This window comes from Camelus bactrianus, chromosome 21 (assembly GCF_048773025.1).
Source record: "Camelus bactrianus isolate YW-2024 breed Bactrian camel chromosome 21, ASM4877302v1, whole genome shotgun sequence".
Lineage (NCBI taxonomy): Eukaryota > Metazoa > Chordata > Mammalia > Artiodactyla > Camelidae > Camelus > Camelus bactrianus.
In genome coordinates, this window is record NC_133559.1 from 16,823,651 (window position 1) to 16,844,010 (window position 20,360).

Genomic DNA, 20,360 nt, shown 5'->3' on the forward strand with positions numbered 1-20,360 from the left:
TCTGAGAAACACATGCACACGTGCTCACATTGGTCTGCAAACTAACTGAACAGTATGGCTTGAAAAGAGAAAGCAATAATAATCTGACCTTTTGGGACTTGTTCACTTTTGCCTGTGTCAAATTCTCTAATCCTTCCTCCTCAAAGACGGACTATGCTGAAGGCATAAAAGATAAAGTGCAAGGTTTTCAATTGCTTAATAATTGCCAAATTTTCATCAGTTGTTGTATATTATTATTCAAAAGTTTCTTTTTGTCACTTCTTCATATTTAGAAATAATTTGTTTTATGATTCCTCTGCCTACATTCCTAAACAGGCCTGGTTTTACTAGGATTTTCAGAAGAAAGCTCAGTACTCCAAACGGGAGTTCAAAGCAAATAGGCTGTGATTATTTCTAGTATGGAGTGATCTATGCCTAGTGTCTCCTCATAATGGGGACAAAGGCCACAAACATTTATAGGAAGCCGACTGAGTTCCCAGGCACTCTGCCGGACACTTTCTTAATTTGCCCATAGTCAGATTACAAGTCACAAGACGTGTGATTCAAATTCAGTTCTGCCCGACTCAAGAGTTTTTCTATCATATTATTTCAGGTATTAGATGTATTTTAAAATTTTACAAATCCTTTCTTACTCTGTAGCTGTAAAAGAATTTCATACAATATCCCGCCCAAAAAATTCTTCACAAGATTTTTCATTTCAAGTTACAATATTTTAAAATAGTTTGAGGTTATGTTGCTAGCCATTTAATCATTTCTTATTCTCTTTAACTCTATTTCCTTTCACTTTTAGCTACTTCATCACCTTTCACCATACAACAGATTATTTAACCTTCCAACTATCTTTTGACTCACTGGAATGTATATGTGTGTGTGTGTATGTATGTATATATACACACACACACACACATTTTGGCTGACAAGAACAGAAGGAGGCAAGTGGTATGTATGAGCAAGTATGATTTATTATGGACAAAGAGTAGAAAAATGTTACTAATATCCATAGATAAATTCCTTAAGTCATATGTGAAGAGGCAGTATTATTAAAAGTTTGCTTTATTTTTTCTGTTGAATCACATACTAGCTCCTAATTACAATTAGATTCGTCTTATGCCTTCCAAACATTAGCACAGTTAGCATCACCTTATCAATAACCGAATAATAAATCAAACTAGGTCCCAGTGGTTATGTCCACATCTAGATTGTCAGGGTGATCAGGAACTCTTATTTGTTTGCATTAGCTTTTAATTCTTGGTTATATCTATAAAGAAAACAGAAAGAAAAATAATCATGAATCACAAAGATAAATTTATAATAAGAAGGGAATGGAAAGCATATTCCTTCCATCCCTTCTTTCTCACTAGTCAAGAAGCTATACAGTTGTAAATACAATCTTCCCAGGGGCTTGTAGGTGGAAACAAGCAGGTGGGAAAGCAACCTAAGGACTTTATTTGCATCTGGCTTCCAACTGCCAGTTAACAACTTAGCTGATACACAGTTTCCCACACATAAATATTATTTTAATGAATATTTTCTTTCTTGAACTATTATAAGAATATGACAAACATGTGGACATATGTGTAAAATTTAGCAAAATGTGGTTGTCTAGAACTTTTTATTTTATACTCACAAAGCATCTTTCCTGAGAATAAAATCAGTTGGGAATGGGATCCTGTCTAATCACTAAAAATAAAATATAATTCTGTAATGCAGGTAGCCTACTGGGTCAGCAGGTTGTAACACTTAAATTTATTGAAGCTAAGAACAGTTTCTTCAATTCTCACTAATTGAAAGAAGAATTAACCACAAAGCCACAGTCTTTCCCTTCTACAATACTCCGGGCCTCATTTACTACTCTTCCTATCTGAAAATAGAGTGGAAAATTGAATAAGCACAAGAAGGAACTTATTCTACGAAGCCTACCATGCCTTCCAGACTGCTCAAAAGGTCCTGATTTCAAATATTCAATAGTGTTGTCCAGGGATTCCAACATTTATATTTCTAACTAAATCTCCCAATCTGCTATTGTAATGGAAAGGCCAAAAATCCTTTTGTTAAACCATATCTGAATTTCTGATAGTAGAAATGTGGCACTTAGTCTTCTAATAGCTCTACTATCATGAGTTAATATAAGGTTAAAATGAGATGGCAGATGAGAACAGTACTCTGTGAATAAAATCATTTTACAAATTTAAGTTTATACTGATATAAGTAAGCCCTAAAAATGGTTGTAAGGCATACTGTAGAGTGAGTTATATACTGATCCATCCATTATGTGCTAGATTATTATGAAAGGATTACATTATAAAGCTACCAGTAAAGCTAGGAATGGTAAAGATGAATGAAATTAAAATGTATTATACTCTGCAGAACAGAATGCTTTCCGAAAGGAAGGAAAATTATAACTCAGTGTTTTCTATTTATTGAGATAATTCAATTTTTTTAGCCAAAGAAAGTTGTTATTCATGATACTGTTTTGTAATTTAGAAATGTTCTATGATTCAAACAAAGTTAGAGCCTTCATCTAAGATCATTGCAAGTGTTAACCAGTCACTGACAAATAAAATTAACTACTAAATAAATAGTTTAAAAAATTTCCAATGCTCACAGAACCCTTATTTTCCAATGAAAATGGGAGCCCCACTCTAAACATCAAATTACACAGCTATACACTTAACTCCCACTTTATTATATATAATTGAAAGTAAGTGATATAAGGTTCATGTGGAAAATTACCTAATGAGCCATAAACTGTTTTTGTTGTCCTAATAAAAGAGACTTTATGAAAGAGCTGTGCATCAAGATAACATACAGATTTAAAACCTAGGTAACACATTGCTTAACACTTTTAACTTGAACCCCCAGACTTTCTAGAAATGTTAAATTTCTGCTTCAAGCACATCCAGACTTAGCATTACATGTGAATTAAAAACAACAACAACAGTATTGCCAGCTGGGTAGCCTCTGAGGCATATATACATATATATATATTATATATTATACTTATAGTAAGCTTACCTCCAAATACGAAAGAGCTGAGAGGCTCCTGCTGTACCGACAAAGAAATTAACAGCAAACAGACTCCAGTTTTTTGGAATAATTACAAGTGAATATCTTGACCAAATAAACCCTGTTGAAACAAAAAAAATTTTTTTAAACCATAGGTGCACCTGCAATGTCTTATCTGAACATTTAATATTAGAGTAAAATAATTATAACTAAAACTATGACAACATAAAGTAGGATAAAGGACCAAGAAATGCTATACTCTGAGTCTTTAATAAAGTTGCTATAATTCAGTGCTACACATAATTCTCAGTTCTCACGTAGGGAAATTTTATAACCCTCCTCTGCCTTCTCCATCTATAATGCAGTAACTTCCTAGAGATAAATAACAATGTTAATTTCTTTGTGTGTGAGTGTATGTACATATACTTCAAACATTAAACCATTAAATAAATTGGTGTAAAACAAAACAATTGAATGCCCTATACAGAGCACAGAATATAGTCATTTAATTTACCTGTTGCCATCAAAACAGCCGATTGAGCTGTGCTGAGTTTTTCTGCAGGTCTGGCCATGTCAGCCAATCCAGCACACACCAAGCCCTGGAAATACACATTAACATGTAGAAAGAAAAAAAAGCATCTTGAATGTGTAGTAATAGTTCTTAACTTTAAATAAAACAAAAACTATTTCAGAGATTTTCACATGACCGTAGATATGATTTTAGTATCCATGCATTAGGAAAATGTATGTCATGACGAAAAGGTACAATGAATTCAGAAATGCTTTTTGAATTAATTTATATTTTGTTAATCACATTAAGCAGCCTCATATATTTGAAAATCAGGAGTGTGTGTCTATGTGTGCATATACATATATATATACACACACACATATATATATACTTGTTCTACAAATGTATTTGTATTTTTGTTCTAAAGTGATACTTCTTTCACATGAGTTTACATATTCTTTAAACATGTTGGGGACTACTGGTCTGGAAGATGCCTGAAAGGTATTTGTATAAATTCCCCCTTTCATGTTTTTGGTCAGTGTTCTTCTTCTTCTTCTTTTTTTTTTTTTTAAAGTAGAAGTATCAGAAAAGCTCTGTTACAATTCTAGTTTCTTGGTTAGATAATTTTTCTTTAATGTCAAAGTATACATGGTCATTTCTACTGCTATAGTTTAAAGTCTTTTATAGAATCATTCCACTAATACCCTACAATCAGCATCACTCAGAAGTTTAGTAATGAGTCTTTTTTTTTCTTTCCTTTTTGATGGAGGTACTGGGGATTGAAGCCAGGACCTCATGCATGTTAAGCATGCGCTCTACCACTGAGCTATACCCTCCCCCTTGAGTCTTCACTAGAATATGAGTTATGCTACTCTATTGCAGAGATAAGAATATGTAATGATATTTGTTGATGAAAAATTCACACGCAAAATAAGAGAGACTAGTACACAGCTCTAGATGCACGTCACTCAGTCAGCAATTCCTGAGATTCTGCCTTATTTGCTTCACCTCTCCTCTTCCCTTTCTCCTTCTTTCTTTAAGTACTTTAAATCAAATCCTAAATATGTTATTAGAAAACATGTGTTTAAGAAATTTATTTTCAGGTTTTATTGAGTTCCCAAAAGATGCTCTTGCATGAAAAATATAAATCAGCAAAGAGGTTTTTCTCCTAAATAGAACAAATGCATTCTTGTGAATTTATATACAAATTTAAACCAAATCCAAATGGCTTAATAAGATCAGTAGTTCAAGAAAGCGATGACTCTGGTTTAAAAAGGGGCAAATTGGTAAACATAGGAGTGTAAGTAGGGGTAAATTATGATCAACACTACTTTTCTTGTTAACTTTTCCCCACAGTCCCGTGATTTTCTTCTCAAATGCTTCCTAATCATCCCTCCTACATTCTTCTTCCAGGTCCCAAAGCACATTTTCTCTGTTGCATGTTTGTTCTACTTCTGCAGGGTGGAATACTGCCATTATAGAGGGGAAGAAAGGGACTGACTTCTGCCATTATTCTACTGGGCCCACATATTATACTGTGGCTTGTCAAATAGACTCATGATGGCTATAGGTTATGGTGTATTATCTGCTTTCGGAAAGGGCCATGGTTTTATTTATGCTCACAGTCTGTTTTATTTTTCTAGGACATGTTAGTGTTAGGGATTGTTCTCTCCCACAAACGTCTTGAGCTCCTTTTCACATATTTTCTTTCTTTCTTTTTTTAAAACATTTGGACATATCTGCTTTATTATCTTCTCTCTTTATATGTATATATATTTTTCTGACCTGTTTACAAAGAAGTTGTAGATATCATACCCTTTGACCCCCTAATATTTTAGTGTGCAGTAGAGTTCATAGTTAAATTTTGACAGCTGTCCCCAAATGTCCTTTAAAATAGGTTTTTTTCTTGTCCAGAGTACAGTTAGGTCAGGATAATACACTGCATATTTGGTTGCTATGCCTCTTTAATCTGTTTTTTTAAATTAAAGTATAGTTGATTTACAGTATTATATTAGTTTCCCACATTTCTAAAAAATCCCTTTCTATTTCTACACCATTCTAACCTTACGTAAATTATTTTAGAAAATCTTACTGTGAATCTAATCTCTGCCATTAACTAGGTGTGTGACTTTGGTCAAGTTACATAACGCTTTGTCTTAAATTTTTCATGTATAAAATGAGATTATTAATAGCTACCCTTGCAAAAGTGATACATGATTAAATGAGATAATATGCTTTAAAAATATTAGCGCAGTGCCTGGAAAATATCATTATTAACAACAAGAAATAGTAGCTTACATCTTTAGAGCAGGAGAGATAAAGGAATATTATTAGTCTCTTTCTAGAAGTAATCCTTTTTTGCATTACTAGCCTCAAAGGCAGAAGGTCCGTGTTCTCTCTTTATTATGAACTTTATTCAAATAATAGAACTGTAGAGCCAGAGAGTAGTTAGAGTATACCACAAGATTATGTAAAATACTCCCTAACAAAGAAAGTACCAATTATAGATAGATTCACAGTGACTATATTTTGAAGGGGGCAATGGAAGTAACAGCCTAGGCTTTGGAGTCAAATTAGACCTGAGGGTTCAAACCCTGACTCTATCACTTACTAACAACAGTTCTAGTTCTTTGAACCTCAGTACCTTTATTAGGAAAATGGTGATAACATTCATATCTCAGACTTTTTTCTGATAAAGATTAAATATGAGATAATAAATTAAATAACCTAATACAAACAGTTTGGCATCAAGTAGATTCAAGTTAGCTCTCTTTCCAACAATTAAAAACTGGTTTTCAAATATGTGAACCCCAGGTTTGTGATTCTTTCTGGCATCTGGTTATTTCTACTGGGTGGAGTAAATACTCATCAGATAGAATAAAACACTTATTCCTTCTTTCATTCCAATATTTTCTCCTTTACTAAAAAAAAAAAAAAAGTCGTATGACACCTTTAGAGGAGTGTTAAAAAAAATACCACTACGGAATATTCCAATTCCAAAATGCTTAGAGATGGCAAGGTCCTCAAAATTTTAAACTGTGAATTAGACTATGTAAATAGTTCCAGCTGGAAAAGCAAGTAGATAGGTATTAAAAATCTGCATAGATAATCTTGAAATAGTTTGACTTATTCCTAAGGAGAAGAGAACATAGAATTAGCTACAACAAATTGTATATTGTTTAAGAGTTAAATATAATCCAGTCTGTGGAAAAAGATTGTGAACAAAAAGAAAAGAAGCTCTCTTAACTGACTTTCACGTAATAGTTTCCCCAGGTTAGTCAATGATCTCCATTCCTTCTGTAAACAAGCTAACATGTCATGGCTAGTGGGCTATTTATTCTGTGTTGCACACATGTATTTTTGCTCCTATCAGTTGAGTTATATTTTTACCAAGTCACTGTGTTTGTCCTCAAACCTGTTTATGCTAACTTTACTTGTTAATGTAATTTACCTAACTAAATGAACTATTAGGCAAACAGGTGAAATACAAAAAGAGGGTTGTTATTTCTATGAAAACTAAAGTGACTACTTGGGAGGACTGAATAAAGGCAAGTTTTAAAACTTGCTGTCAAATTTGATGTAAACAAGACAGAAATAAAAAGATTGGAGAGGGGGAGCCATAAAAATCTTAGCAGGTTTCTATTTTCATACTATTATGAAAGTGTCTACAGACTTGCTCTGCTTTAAAGAAAACTAAACCAAAATTATATAGGATGCACTATGATATAATTCATTCATCCAAGAGAGAAATGTGGAACTCAAAATCAGTGGATCTATACACAAACAAAAGCTTTGGCCTTATAGTAGATAGCAGACAAATGAATATATATTTATATTCTTTAAGTTAAAACATTCAAGGGTATGTAGTATTGTTTTGTAGAATTATCCATGTTGGTCTTTATGATTAATTATTTGATTTCAACGGAAGTAGCTAACCAGGATTCTACCACAATTAAACATCTGAAGAACTCTAGTCTAAAATTCTTAATGTGGAACTTAACGTGGCTGGCAGCAGCAACTGTTAAGTGTCAGGTATAGACTACCATAGATTATTTATTATCAAATGCTCTGGGAAAGGAAAGTATATTAACATGTACATAAAAAAATTTCTAACAAGAGAAGTCTCCCTATCAGAGAACAAGACAGAGAAGTTTCTACTGCTGTGCTGTCATCAGGAGATTATGTATGATTTCAACATGAACTTAAAATAGATTTTTTAAAGAGACGGTCGAGAAAGCACTTATGAGTATATAATACCATCAATGTTTCAAAACACTCATGGACCAGATCAAAGAAACAAAGCTATTGGCAAAATTAATAAACCTCTAAATTGTGGGACCTCCAAATTTACTGCAAATACATTAAATCATTCTTACTCTTTTCATAATGGTGCTAGAAACAATACTTCAGCAATCAATTCCACTTCATAGCTATAGAATTTTAAGTATTGGTAAAGAAAGAAGATGAAGGAAATAGTAATATATCTTTTATAGTATTTTAAAAAATCACTATTTTTGAATGCTTAGAGTGTGAGCAGAATCATTAAAGATGATATGTTGAAACTTCTTTTTTAAACTGGTGGGATCTTTTCTCAATATATAACTCTAAAAAGAGAACTGCTCCCTAGTTCTCTGTAAAATATGGCTCCCAACCACTAATTTACTCTAATCTTGTCATTTTATAGTTGAGACAAAAGGGCAGAAATTGAACTTGCCTCAGGTCATAAAATTGAGGGACAGCTAATTCCAGCTCTAACATTCTCAAGTACTTGGATTTATAACTGAGTTTCTGAATTCTTCTAACGACTTAAAACAATACATGTAAGAGAATTAAAATGGCCTACAACCCAGGAACAAAAACCAACTTGATTAAAAAAATGGGCAAAGGGCTTAAATAGATATTTCTCCAAAGAAGATGTAAAAATGGTCAATAAGCACATGAAAAGATGTTCAGCATAACTAATCATATTAGTGAAATGCACATCAAAACTACAGGGGGACACCACTTCACACCCATTAGGATGTCTATCGTAAAACAACAATAACAACAAAAGTAACAAGTGTTGGCAGGGATGTGGAGAAATTGGAACCCTTGTGAATTGCTGGTGGGAATGTAAAACAGTGCCACTGCTGTGGAATATAGTACAGCAGTTCATCAGAAGATTAAATATGGAATTACCACATGATCCAACAATTCCACTCGTAGGTATAGACCCAAAAGAACTGAAAGCAGGGTCTGGAACAGATATTGCATACCACTGTTCATAGCAACACTGTTAACAATAGCCAAAAGGTGAAGCAACCCAAGTGTCCATCAAAAGATGACTGGATAAACAAAATGTGATATATACATACAGCAAAATATTATTCAGACTTAAAAAGGACAGAAATTCTGACATATACTACAACATGGATGAACCTTGAGGATGTTATGCGAAGTGAAATTAGCCAGACATAAAAGGGCACATATTGTATGATTCCACTTACATAGGGTAACTAGAGTAGTCAAATTCATAGAGACAGAAAGCAGAATGGTGGTTGCCAGGGGCAGGGGGGAGGGAGTAATGAGGAGCTATTGTTTAATGGGTTCAGAGTTTTAGTTTTGCAAGATAGAAAGAGTTCTACAAATTGGTTGCACAGTGGTGTGAACGTATTCAAAAACTACAACAAATGGTTAAGATGGTAAATTTTATTACAACCGAAAAAAAAAAAAAAACCCTCCCAAAAAAGCCTGCAGACCAGTAGTTTTTAAACTTTAGAAGGCATCAGAATCACCTGGAGGGTTTATTAAAATACAAATTACTAGGCTCCATCCCCAGTTTCAGATTTAGTAAATCTGTGATGGGGCCTGAAAATCTGCATTTCTAACTTGTTCCTTCCTGGGTGATGCTAGTGCTGCAGGTCTCAGGATGACATTCTGAGAAGCACTGCGTTAAGCCAACACTGGCCCTTCCAACATAAAATCAGTGATTTGTTACTAACAGCCACCACAATTATTTCTTTTCAGCTTAGTGAGAACTTTAGGAACGGAAGCTGGCATTTGGTAAAAGCACTGGTCTTGGGGTTAGAAACCCTAGATTCTACCATTTACTAAATGTTTATGTATACCCTTGGATAAATGCTTCTACTTTTTGAGACTAACTTTCTTTGCCTCTATTTTAGTGTTAACTAAGTTCTTATACTAAATTGATAATAAAAGTCAATTTAGGGGGTTCTAATTAGTTTAATGTTTTACATAGTCACAAAATTTTAGAATGAAGTTTCATGGTCCTAGGGCCCACAATTACAAGCTTTTTGATAACAAATAAGTTCCCAAAAGGTTTCTTATGTACAGAGTTCATAAAAACTAAAGTAGGCAATGTGCTTTATGCAGTGAAAATGATACATCTGAGAGCATTTGTATGAAATTATTTCAAGGCATACTGTGAACATTTGAAAGTACGTCGATCAAATTAATAAGCTCCTTTTAAAGAATACCAATTTAAGCAGCTTCTGCAAAAACTCAAGACTTACCCATTTCATAATTGGAGCCCAGAAAAATACTGTTTTGGGACCTGAAGAAAAAAAAAAAGAAAAATTCAGCAATAAACCAACTATTTTCTACATGCCTTTTAATAATCATTACCACATTTCAAAAACCTTGAGATTTATCAATCTATTTGTAATAACTTTTACTATGCTTTCTGCATACTTTGTATTTAATATTTAGAAAGTCACCACAGTATCAATCTTTCCTACAAGTCGTTTTGATCTCCCTGCCAATTATTTGTATTTTTGCGACCTATTAAATTAGCTAAAGTATAATGGAGATGGCTTTGGAACCATTCTCAGTGCTTTGCCTTGAATGTGGAACATATTGTTACTTCACATTTGGATAATCTTCAGGTTGGAGCAATTACAAATTATCGAATTTTTGTATACAAGGCTCAGAGGATATTTATATATTCAGTAATTCTATTAATATTTATTATAGATGACATGTCACCATATATATTCTAGTAAAAGTTCTTGTAAAAATTCTGTACATTCTAGTACAAAATTCATAAACCTAATTTTAAGGGTCACATCAGAAAAGGGAAGAACTAGATTTGTAAGTTCCTTAAATAGTAGGGTCGTTGTTTTAGTTATCCTGGTACCCATCTGCCTTGTGCAAAACGTTAAATAAATGTTTGTAGCATTGAAATCAATTCTGGTTTCTTAGATAACCTAGAATTTGAGAAGCATGATGTTTCAGAGCTGGAAGGAAACTCAGAGATGATCTAATCCAAATTCTTCATTTTACCAATAAGGCTCAGAGAAGTTCCAAGACCTACCCAAGTCATGCAGCTAGTAAGCAGCAGAACGGTGACTGACTGGAACATAAAAGTCTTTTGACTCTTAAACTAGTGCTCTTTAACCACATAACATAACTCTGCCCACTTTTAACTCTTCCAAATCATATGTCCAGGGGATACAGTGACAGGAAAGAAACAGATTTTGTCTATGGTAAGTTAAAAACTAAATCCAATACATATCAGAGCACTTAGTATGGTGTGTATGCTCTCAACACACTAAATCATCAAAATACATTTACTTCTTAACACAAAAATTAACCAATTTCATGTAAGACAACAGTGATTTTTAAGCAAATTCAAAATTTAAAAAATCCTATTATATTTGTGATTATGATTTCTGCCTTAATCCACTTTACTTTGTAAGAATAAATTATTTATTTTTATGGATCACAAAAATCACATCTAAAATGGCAAAATCACCCAAACATAACATATTATTTCTCTTCATCTGCTCCCAGTAATATTTCTCAAGAGCACCAGCAGGTAAAGATTCATTTATCCGTTTTCCCTTCTAGTACAAGAGGGAAAATCACTGTCATTAATACTAAAGAAATGTTTCTGTTCACATATGCATAAGTAACATTTAAAAGTTAAAACTGACTTAAACCTATTACTTAGAAACAAAACAAGAGAAAGATAGTGAAGTTGAAAAACCAGGGAGTGAGTTAAGATCCAGTGTGGTTCTCAGCTTAATTGTTGCAGGGAAGACCATTCATTTGTTTACCTATAATAATTACTGCACGCTTTACAGTTTGTCAGGCACTGGGGATATTTTGGTAAATAAAATACACTGCTGGCTTCTAATGACCTAAGCACAGGAAGGTTGTTTAAGTAAAATCATATCTGGAAGCTATATAAAAACATTTTAAGGAATCTTAACTCTCGAGTGCTTTTATCAAAGCTGCTCCAGTTTCACATGTAGGTAACACCACCACCACAAAGTGAAAACGAATCCAGTGGTAACACTCCTTTTTGGGGTGCATTTTGGCTGAACTAACATCAAAAGTAGTTGGTTAATCCTAACAATAAGGAGAGAAATTTGAAAAATGTAAAAAAAAAAAAAAAAAAAAGTAAAAATGGCATCTTCTCCCTCTAGCTTTTTCCTTACCGAGTAGTTCTAGGCAGGCGTCACACAGCTAGTGTTAACTATGGCTCACTTTTAGCATCATTAAGTGATGGCAATGTTACACATTTAGGACTATCCCCACTCTTTAACATAGTCCTTGGTATTTTTTTACCCCTCTCAAACGAATCCATATTGTTCTTATAGCTAAACTCATTAATTCAATGCGATTTTAAAACAGTGGGATTTAAGAATCTATCAGCATGTACCACTAATAATATTCTACTGTAGTTAGTTGTATTATCTGCTTACCTATCAAAAGTATAACTTCCTTGAGGCTTGTACCCCTATCACCTAGTAGATGCTGAATAAAAAGAAGAGTTAGTGTATATAAACATCGAATCACCATGTTGTATACCTGAAACTAATATAATACTGTATGACAACTAGTATTTAAAAAAAAGGAGAAAAAGTTAGCTAGCACAGATGGAAGCAGTTTATATTAACTGGAATTTAGACTCTAATGTATAAGTATGTACCCACATGTAAATAGAAAACATATGTGTGTGTGTGTGTGTATACTTATGCAAACAACTGAAAAATTCTTTAAAATCATAAGTTGTTTTTATCAGCCTCATACTTACATATTGATAAGTCTGGCTTATACATTAGAATTTTTAAATAACTTTACTGATTTCCTAGAACATTTAAACCTAATCCTAAAATCCTTCTGCAATCTGTCTTATTTTCTTTTCAAGAGCTGGATACCATCTTTAGACTAATAATCTTGAAACGGTAGAATGTAATGGCACAGGCTCTGTCTTTTCTTGTGGCCAAAACAATTACAACACTAAGCTTCATTTTCTCACATATATGCAAGAGCTAGTCATTTTCATGTTTTACCATGTACCTTCAAGTTTTCCGTATTTTAAGTTGCAGAGCAAATCTGGAGATAATGCTGAAAGGGATGCTGGGAGAATTAAATCTATTGAGGAATTCAAAATTTTGGTGTTCTTATAACTGAGTGCAAATCTATCTATATTTAATTTCTGGGATTTTTATCCAAGTCCCTAAACTTTGTACTGTTCTGATAGCAGCCACCATTACACCTAGAACTCTAGCCACATAATGATTCTGTCTTCCCAATATTTGAACAAGATATGGAAACAATTTTCTTTCTTTGTTTAAGATTAGGTTGGGATTTCTAATAAAGAATAACAAATAATAAAAAATGTTTAATAAGGAACTAAAGAAATAGATAACATGAAGACATTGAGTTTCAGAATAAAATTTCTAATCCTAATTTAATGAAATTTTAGCTCAGGTCACTGGTTCTCAACTAGGGGTGAATTTTGTCCCCCAGGGGACACTTAGCAATGATTAGAGACATTTTTAGTTGTCACAACTGTAGTGGTGGTGCTGTTGTTACCCACACCTACTAGGTAGAGGCCAGGCATGCTGTTAAACATCCTACCATGCAAAGGACAGTCCCTCACAACAAACAATCATCCAGCCCCCAAAATGTCAGCACTGCAGGATTAAGAAACCCTGGCTTAGGTGGACAAACTAGGCAAACATGCAGCTAGTTTCAAGCTGTTTTATGGCTCTAAACCTTACTTTGTAACTGTCCCCTCCCAACAGTCTGCCTTGTCTTCATCTGGCTAACTCCTACTATCTTTCAAAAACTCATTGTGTGTTTCATCTCCTCAAAGAAGCCTTCTTTGACATCTCCGGGTTAGATTAAATGCTCCTTGTCTGAACTCCCAAAGCAGACTGTCTATTCTATTGTTTTCTGCACTTAACAAAATGATCTATTTGTGTATCTGTCATTTTAATCAGACAAGGTGTTGAAGACAAGGCCTGTTTCTTAGTTTTCCTTGACAAATAATATTTTTGAACAGAATTGAATTGGATTAACCATATCCAGGAGAGGTACTAATCAGAGATATTTAAACTTTAGGTCTGACCCAGATTTGCCTTGACACTGCTTCACCCTCAAGGCTAGAATTTCTATTTACCCTTCTCCAGGGACATCAGGTTCCCTTTACATCAGGGCTGTACTAGACTTTCACTTATTAGTTACTCTACTCTTAAACTGTGGCACTCCCCTTTTGGGCTCCTGAAAATTCTTCCCATGAGTCTGATGCCATAATGCACTGATCTATAAGCCAATCTTTCCAAACTCTTCTGGTTATTTTATTTAGCTTGAGTTTCTGAGATTCCTATCATCACATTCTTTGTCATATCTTGGGGTCATATGCAGTATCAGTTACTAAGTTTATTTTTTTATCCCTGCATGAAGCTTGGCTTCATCACTCAAGGGTAAGTTGACACATAGTTTTAGTCTCTGGCTTTGAACTCCTGAGTGGATTCTTCTCTTTCTATTTCAGAAATGATGCTTCCTCTTCTACCATTCCAAAACCTGTTTCCTGAGCAATGCTTCTAGGTTCTGGTTTCTTTACAAGCTTAAATAGTTGATCCTTCAGGGTTAATGAACAGTCAAGCTTTTCAGTAGATTTGCCTGGTAACTAATTTACTCAACTGCCTTCAGCTAGGTGATAGTTTTAAAATATTAACTGCCCTTTCCCAACGCAACCGAACCAAACAAAAACTTTCAAACATGAACTATGGTTGCTAGAATGCGGGCCAAGAGAGTTATAAATATTTTAGTTAATGAATAATTTTAAACCATAAAACAAAGCCTAAATTAGTTTAACAACTGCTAAGTGCTGAATTTAAAAATATCAGTAGCACATATATATTAATAAGACATTCTAAATTTCTAGTTTTTCTGGGATATCAGAGGATGCTGATAAATGACAAAAATAATTAGAGTTGGATATCTATATATGAAAACAAGTAGTGGTTTCTTCATTGTTAAAAAAAGGATAAAATAGCTAGTAATACCCATGATCATGCAAAGATTAACAAAAAATTTTAAGGAAAACTTAATTGACTCTTCAAGTTTATCTTAGCTAATCACTTTCTACCTTAAAAGTAAGTCAAACAAATGTAGACGTGTATGAATTTAGGTACAGAGGCTATCTTCCTGAAAACAGCAATCAATCAATAATGGAAATGATGATGAGGAAACATTCCAACTTATTTTGACATTTCTAAAAGAAAGTGTTGACAAAACAAGGTATTTGACAATAGGTATCACTCCAACATGGAGAATACAATGTCAAGTTGTGTTTTGAGACCTGGGAAAAACAGGTTTATGTTCTACAATGACAAAGCTATTCTCACTGGAGGAAGTAAAAACATGAAGTCATTAAATCATCATAATACCTGAAGTGACTATAACACCTTAAAATCAAGATAAGCATAAATATAGAGTATTTAGCTAACATACATTATGATGAATAAAAAAACTTGATTAGGCAGAAATTGAGTTGTTGAAAACATACTTAATAAAAATCACCTCTTAAGAAATTTAATTTCAAGTCCAAGATGAGGGAAATGCATCCCCATCAGATATAAATGTACCATCTTTTAGACAAAGAATAACTAAGAACACAGTTTCATTTTGTTTCTTAGAAGTCCACTCTCGAAAGTTGAGAAAGGCCTCAAATGCTGACTATTTAAGACTACGATCTATACTGTAGAACAAATTTATGGCTACCAAAGGGAAGAGAAAAGGGGGAGGAACAAATAAGGAATATGGAATTTACACATACAAAGTACTATACATAAAATAGATAAGCAACAAGGATTTATTATAAAACTATGAACGATTTTCAAGCATAACAAAAAATACAAAGAATAATTTTCTTTTGTGTCTGATTTTTAAAGTGAAACTGATGTTTTTTAAAGTTCAAACTTTCATGGAAGAATTTGAAAAATTCTGCAAGGGAACATCACAAGCAAATATGTAAGAGACACACATTTTCAAACAAATTAACAAGTCTAGTCACCTTGATGAACTTTGACAAACATATTGATAAGATAATGACATAAATTTACTTCCTAATTTCCTTATCTGAGAGGAGTTATTGTTAATGAAATATTTTATAAATTCTTCCCAGAAAGTACGTCATTTACTGTATGTATGTTTCTCTCCCTAGGGAAAGACTTCCTTCTTGGAACAGAATAACTTCTACATAAATGCAAATATGTACACATACAAATATTGAACTGAGGTGCTCACTGTATCTCAATGGAAAAAATAAAATTCTTACTGAATACTTTCCACTACCCCTCTTATCCCTTTCATACCATTTCTTTATGGTTTGTTACTTCTCAACATCCCTCAACTTTCCTCTAAAATGCCTTATATCAAGCAAGTCCACCTGTTTGCTATCATGTAACCAACTACTTACAAATCCTTAGAACTTGTAAAGGTTACTCTTTGACACAGATATTGACTGTCAAAAAGTACTCATTTTTATTTGTAAAGGTAGTTCTGATTTCACACTAAAAACATTATGGGGCTACCGTTTTAGAGCCATATCATCTTTGTATCTTCTCTAAGGCCTTGGAAGGAGCTCACACAAATTATTTTAAGTTTAGTTAACACTCATTACCTCACCTAGTTAGAAATTGTTTTTCCTGTCATGAGAGCTTTTAAGATATACTCTCTTAGCAGCTTTCAAATATAAAATACATGTTTTTAACTATAGTTATCATGCTGTACATTACATGCCCCAAATTTATTTGTCTTGTAACTGCAAGTTCGTACTTTTCGACCACCTTCTAGGATAGTTTTTAAACTCTTTAGAGCTGTGGCCTCTTACTTTTGAACACACTGCCCCATCAGAAAAAAAATTTGAGCATACATCCCCTATATATGTAGTTTATATATATATGTATATCTATATATATAGATGTATAGATGTTGACTCCATGGAATTCAGTTGTGTACACATTTTCCTTGATTTACGATGGGGTTACATCCCGATAAACCACTGAAGGTTGCAAGTATCATAAATTGAAAATTTATTTAATATACCTAACCTACTGAAATATCAGAGCTCAGCCTAGCTTACCTTTAACACACTCAGAACATTTACATTAGCCTACATCATCTAATACAAAGCTTATTTTATAAGAAACTGTTGAACATCATATAATTTACTGAATACTGTACTGAAAGTGAAAAACATAATGGCTATATGGATGCAGAATGGCAGTAGGTTATCAGTTGTTCACCCACTTGATTGCACAGTTGACTGGGAGTTGTGGCCTGTTGCCACTGCCTAGCATCCTGGGAGCAATGTCCCACATATCAATGGCCCAGGAAAAAATCAAACACTTTTACAGTTATGAGGTGGTGTGAGGAATGACGTATCTTATGAGAATTGAACTTGCTAGGACACATATTTGGCTAGAACTGTATTCTTACTCTACAGAAGTAGGTCATTATGTGCCAGAGAAAATATGTAGATAAATGGATGATGAAGGTCACAGGTCTATATATATATAATGCAATACTCTAATATATATTTATATGAAGACATATTCTGTCTTCTCACCTGTCTAGACATACTTGTCAATGATAAAATTAAATCTCAAAAATTTAGAATCTATCTTTGCATATTATTGTAAAAACCTCCATTATATGCATCTAGTCTAATGTTTAAAATGATTCAGTAACATACTATTACGTAAAACAGTATGCAAAAACCTTGACTATTCACTCTGATAACTCTTGGAATAATAATCAGTGTTTCACCAGATTTATTCAATGCTAAGGAATCAACAGTTACATTTTTCCTGTTTCTTCACTTCTACATTGGTGTGCCTACAACTTTTTAATCACAACTAATTTTGCAGTGATAGGTATTCTAACTGCATTTTGGTGAAAACCTTAGATGGGAGGAAACTAACACTAACATGTGTTGAGTGTCTAAGGCGCAGCTACTGCTACATATTTTACAGACATTATATTACTTAATTTTCACAATAACCCTTAAATGGTGATAATTATTATCCCCATTTTATAGATTAAAGCTTAGGGTATTTAAAGTCAAGGTCACACAGCCAAGATTCAAATCCAGGTTAGTCTGGCTTCAAAGCCTATGCTCCCTCCACTACACTGAACAAAGGGTTATAATAACTGAGAGTCCAAGAGTATCCAGATAAAATGCACGGTCTACAAATCAATCTACAAGCCAAAGATAACTCCACTTCATTCTGAAAGTTGAATAAAGTATTACAAATAATAATTATAAGTAGTTAAAGCAAAGGCTGTGGAAAAGATCACAGTAAAATTACTCTCCAATTCTCTTTTAAAGTGGTTTAAAATTGCTCTTCCTCTACCCTGCCTTTATCCTATAGCCCAAACACAAAGCTTAAGAGGGTAGGGTTGACTCCACAGATTTCAGTTGTCTGAAAGCCCATATTATTACAGAAGCATTGCCTAACCCTCCCTCCTGAGAAATCTCTGCCACGAAACACAGCACAATTCCAAAAAACCGTGTGATAAAAAATTAAAAGGCAACTAAACTAAACTTCTTCATAGAAAATCTCTCCTTAAAGATCAATTTTATCATGGGTATGATAATACAATAAATAATATTATACTAAAGTATAATTCAAAAATACAGTTCATTAAATATCAAACTCGAAATCAGATTTATTAACCATCTCAGACTCCCAAGAGCTGCTTCACAGTCAGATATGGAGGGAAATGGACAACCTTCCTAATGACACCAACTGCAGAGATAGATTTAACTATGCAGGAAAAAAGGGACACTTAGGGGCTTGCACTTCAATCTTTCCATTCATAAGAAAACTTCTCCTTTGCTAAGTCTTAGGCTTAAAACTGACTTCTGAATATATCGGTTTTAGTTCCTAGTCAAGTAAGTATTATCACTAACCATTTTATAGAAAAGGTAACAGAATTCTAGACCTTGAATAAAGAGTTGGAGGAACTGGGATCATCCAGTTTCTTTTAGAATTATTTTTTTCAACCACACGAACATTGTTCTCCAATAGATTCAAGAGAGCTAACATTTACTGGGCATCTATGAAGAATCAAACACATATGTTATCTTTTACTCTTACATGGATCACATTTTACAGAAACTAAGATCTAGGATTTCGCCCAAGGTCACAACTACAGAAAGCGGCAGAGCAGAATTAAATCCAGGTCTGTACACACAGAAAGGTCCAGGGAGAGTTTAGTTAGTAGTAATTTCATAAATCAGTAAAGACTAAAACAAACTAGACCCATGGGACGAGGAATGACACTGACTCAGAAACTCGGTAACGCATCTGCAGGCCTGTCAGCTGGAGCTGAAGGAAGTATGACCTTTACTCCAAACCCTCCGGTGCGGTAAGACAGCTCTGCTCTGCATGGGTCAATATACAACTACTCACGGAGGGAAAGAGGAGAGAATGAGGTTTCGTGGTGGCCCAGGCCCTTTCGTGGTCGCAAAAATGGAGAAGGGTCAAACCCTGAGGCACGGTCCGGGTCTGAGTGGTGCCTAAGGCATGGGGCGCAACAAAGTCGCAAAGGGGGCTGATTTGAAAATTCCGAGTTTATGATAGATGTTGGAAAAGAAAAAGCGAAAAGCAGGGAGGATGGGAAGGTACAAGGATTCACTTGAAGGTAAGGGGTTGGGGCTGTGGGTGATGTCTCCAGCGGCAGAGTTGTCAGTGGGCCTCTAAACGTCTGCTTTAGAGGGACAGGGGGGGAAGGTCTCGGTGGGAGCCACTCTGGGTTCATTACCTGCCGGGTGGTTGTACAACGGCCTCAACTTCTCAGGCAGCAGGAGCTCCACTCTGTCGAGGACCCGGTGGTAGGTGGCCCGCAGGCCCCGGGCGCCGGCGGCTGACATTTCTGCCGCCTGACCGTGAGCAGCCGGGTGGGAGAGTGGCCGCGTGCTCGTCCCTGGCTGATAATGAAGGGCAACTCCTCACCTTCCTCGGACACAACGCCTCACGTCCTCCTCTCCCCCAGGGTGCCCTTCCTGTGGCTCAGGCTGCCCCCCAGTACACCACCCCAGGGCCCGCGACCAGAGAAGGTTGAGGGGGCGGAGACTCTGCGTTGGCCCGCCCCGGGCCCGCCTCCTGACCTCCCGCTGCCGAGACGGAGGAGGAGTCATGGAAACAGGTGCCAAAAGGATTGCCTCACCAAATCTACCCAGCGTCCTCTCGGCAGTGCGCTTGCGCAACCGGAGCTGCCCACGGTGATTGGCCCGCCCAGGGGCGCGGGCGGGGTCCAGCGCAAGCCTCCAATTTCTCTTTCCTGCCCTGGAGGCCATATTGAAGAAGGGAAAGTGAAGCGGCACCGGCTCTAATCCCATTTCACTTTGATTAAGGAGGCCCCTAGTTAAAATGGGCTTTTCGGGCCTTCCGTTTCCCGACTAAAGATGACGTCGCATAACTATCTTGCTTCCTTTGGAATGAGACTCGTGAGCCAGAGACTTCCGATCTTAGCAGCTTCTTTTTCTAATCCTCATTTATCCATAGAATATTAAGGATTTGGCTAGACTGGTCCG

The 20,360-nt window shown here is 35.0% G+C and overlaps 1 protein-coding gene and 1 non-coding gene across 2 annotated transcripts; both read right to left on the minus strand.

Moving 5' to 3' along the window:
- Positions 1–940: 940 nt before the first annotated feature.
- MPC2 (mitochondrial pyruvate carrier 2) lies at positions 941–19,902 on the minus strand. Its single transcript, XM_045515823.2, has 5 exons — positions 19,589–19,902; positions 10,030–10,070; positions 3,521–3,605; positions 3,016–3,127; positions 941–1,258 (listed from the first exon to the last, which is right to left on the minus strand). Exons 1-5 carry the CDS (start codon positions 19,695–19,697, stop codon positions 1,222–1,224), a joined length of 384 nt encoding a protein of 127 aa, XP_045371779.2. The 5' UTR covers positions 19,698–19,902; the 3' UTR covers positions 941–1,221.
- On the minus strand, positions 4,282–4,354 carry TRNAV-AAC (transfer RNA valine (anticodon AAC)). The gene has a single exon. It is a non-coding gene; the product is annotated as a tRNA-Val (tRNA).
- Positions 19,903–20,360: the final 458 nt, after the last annotated feature.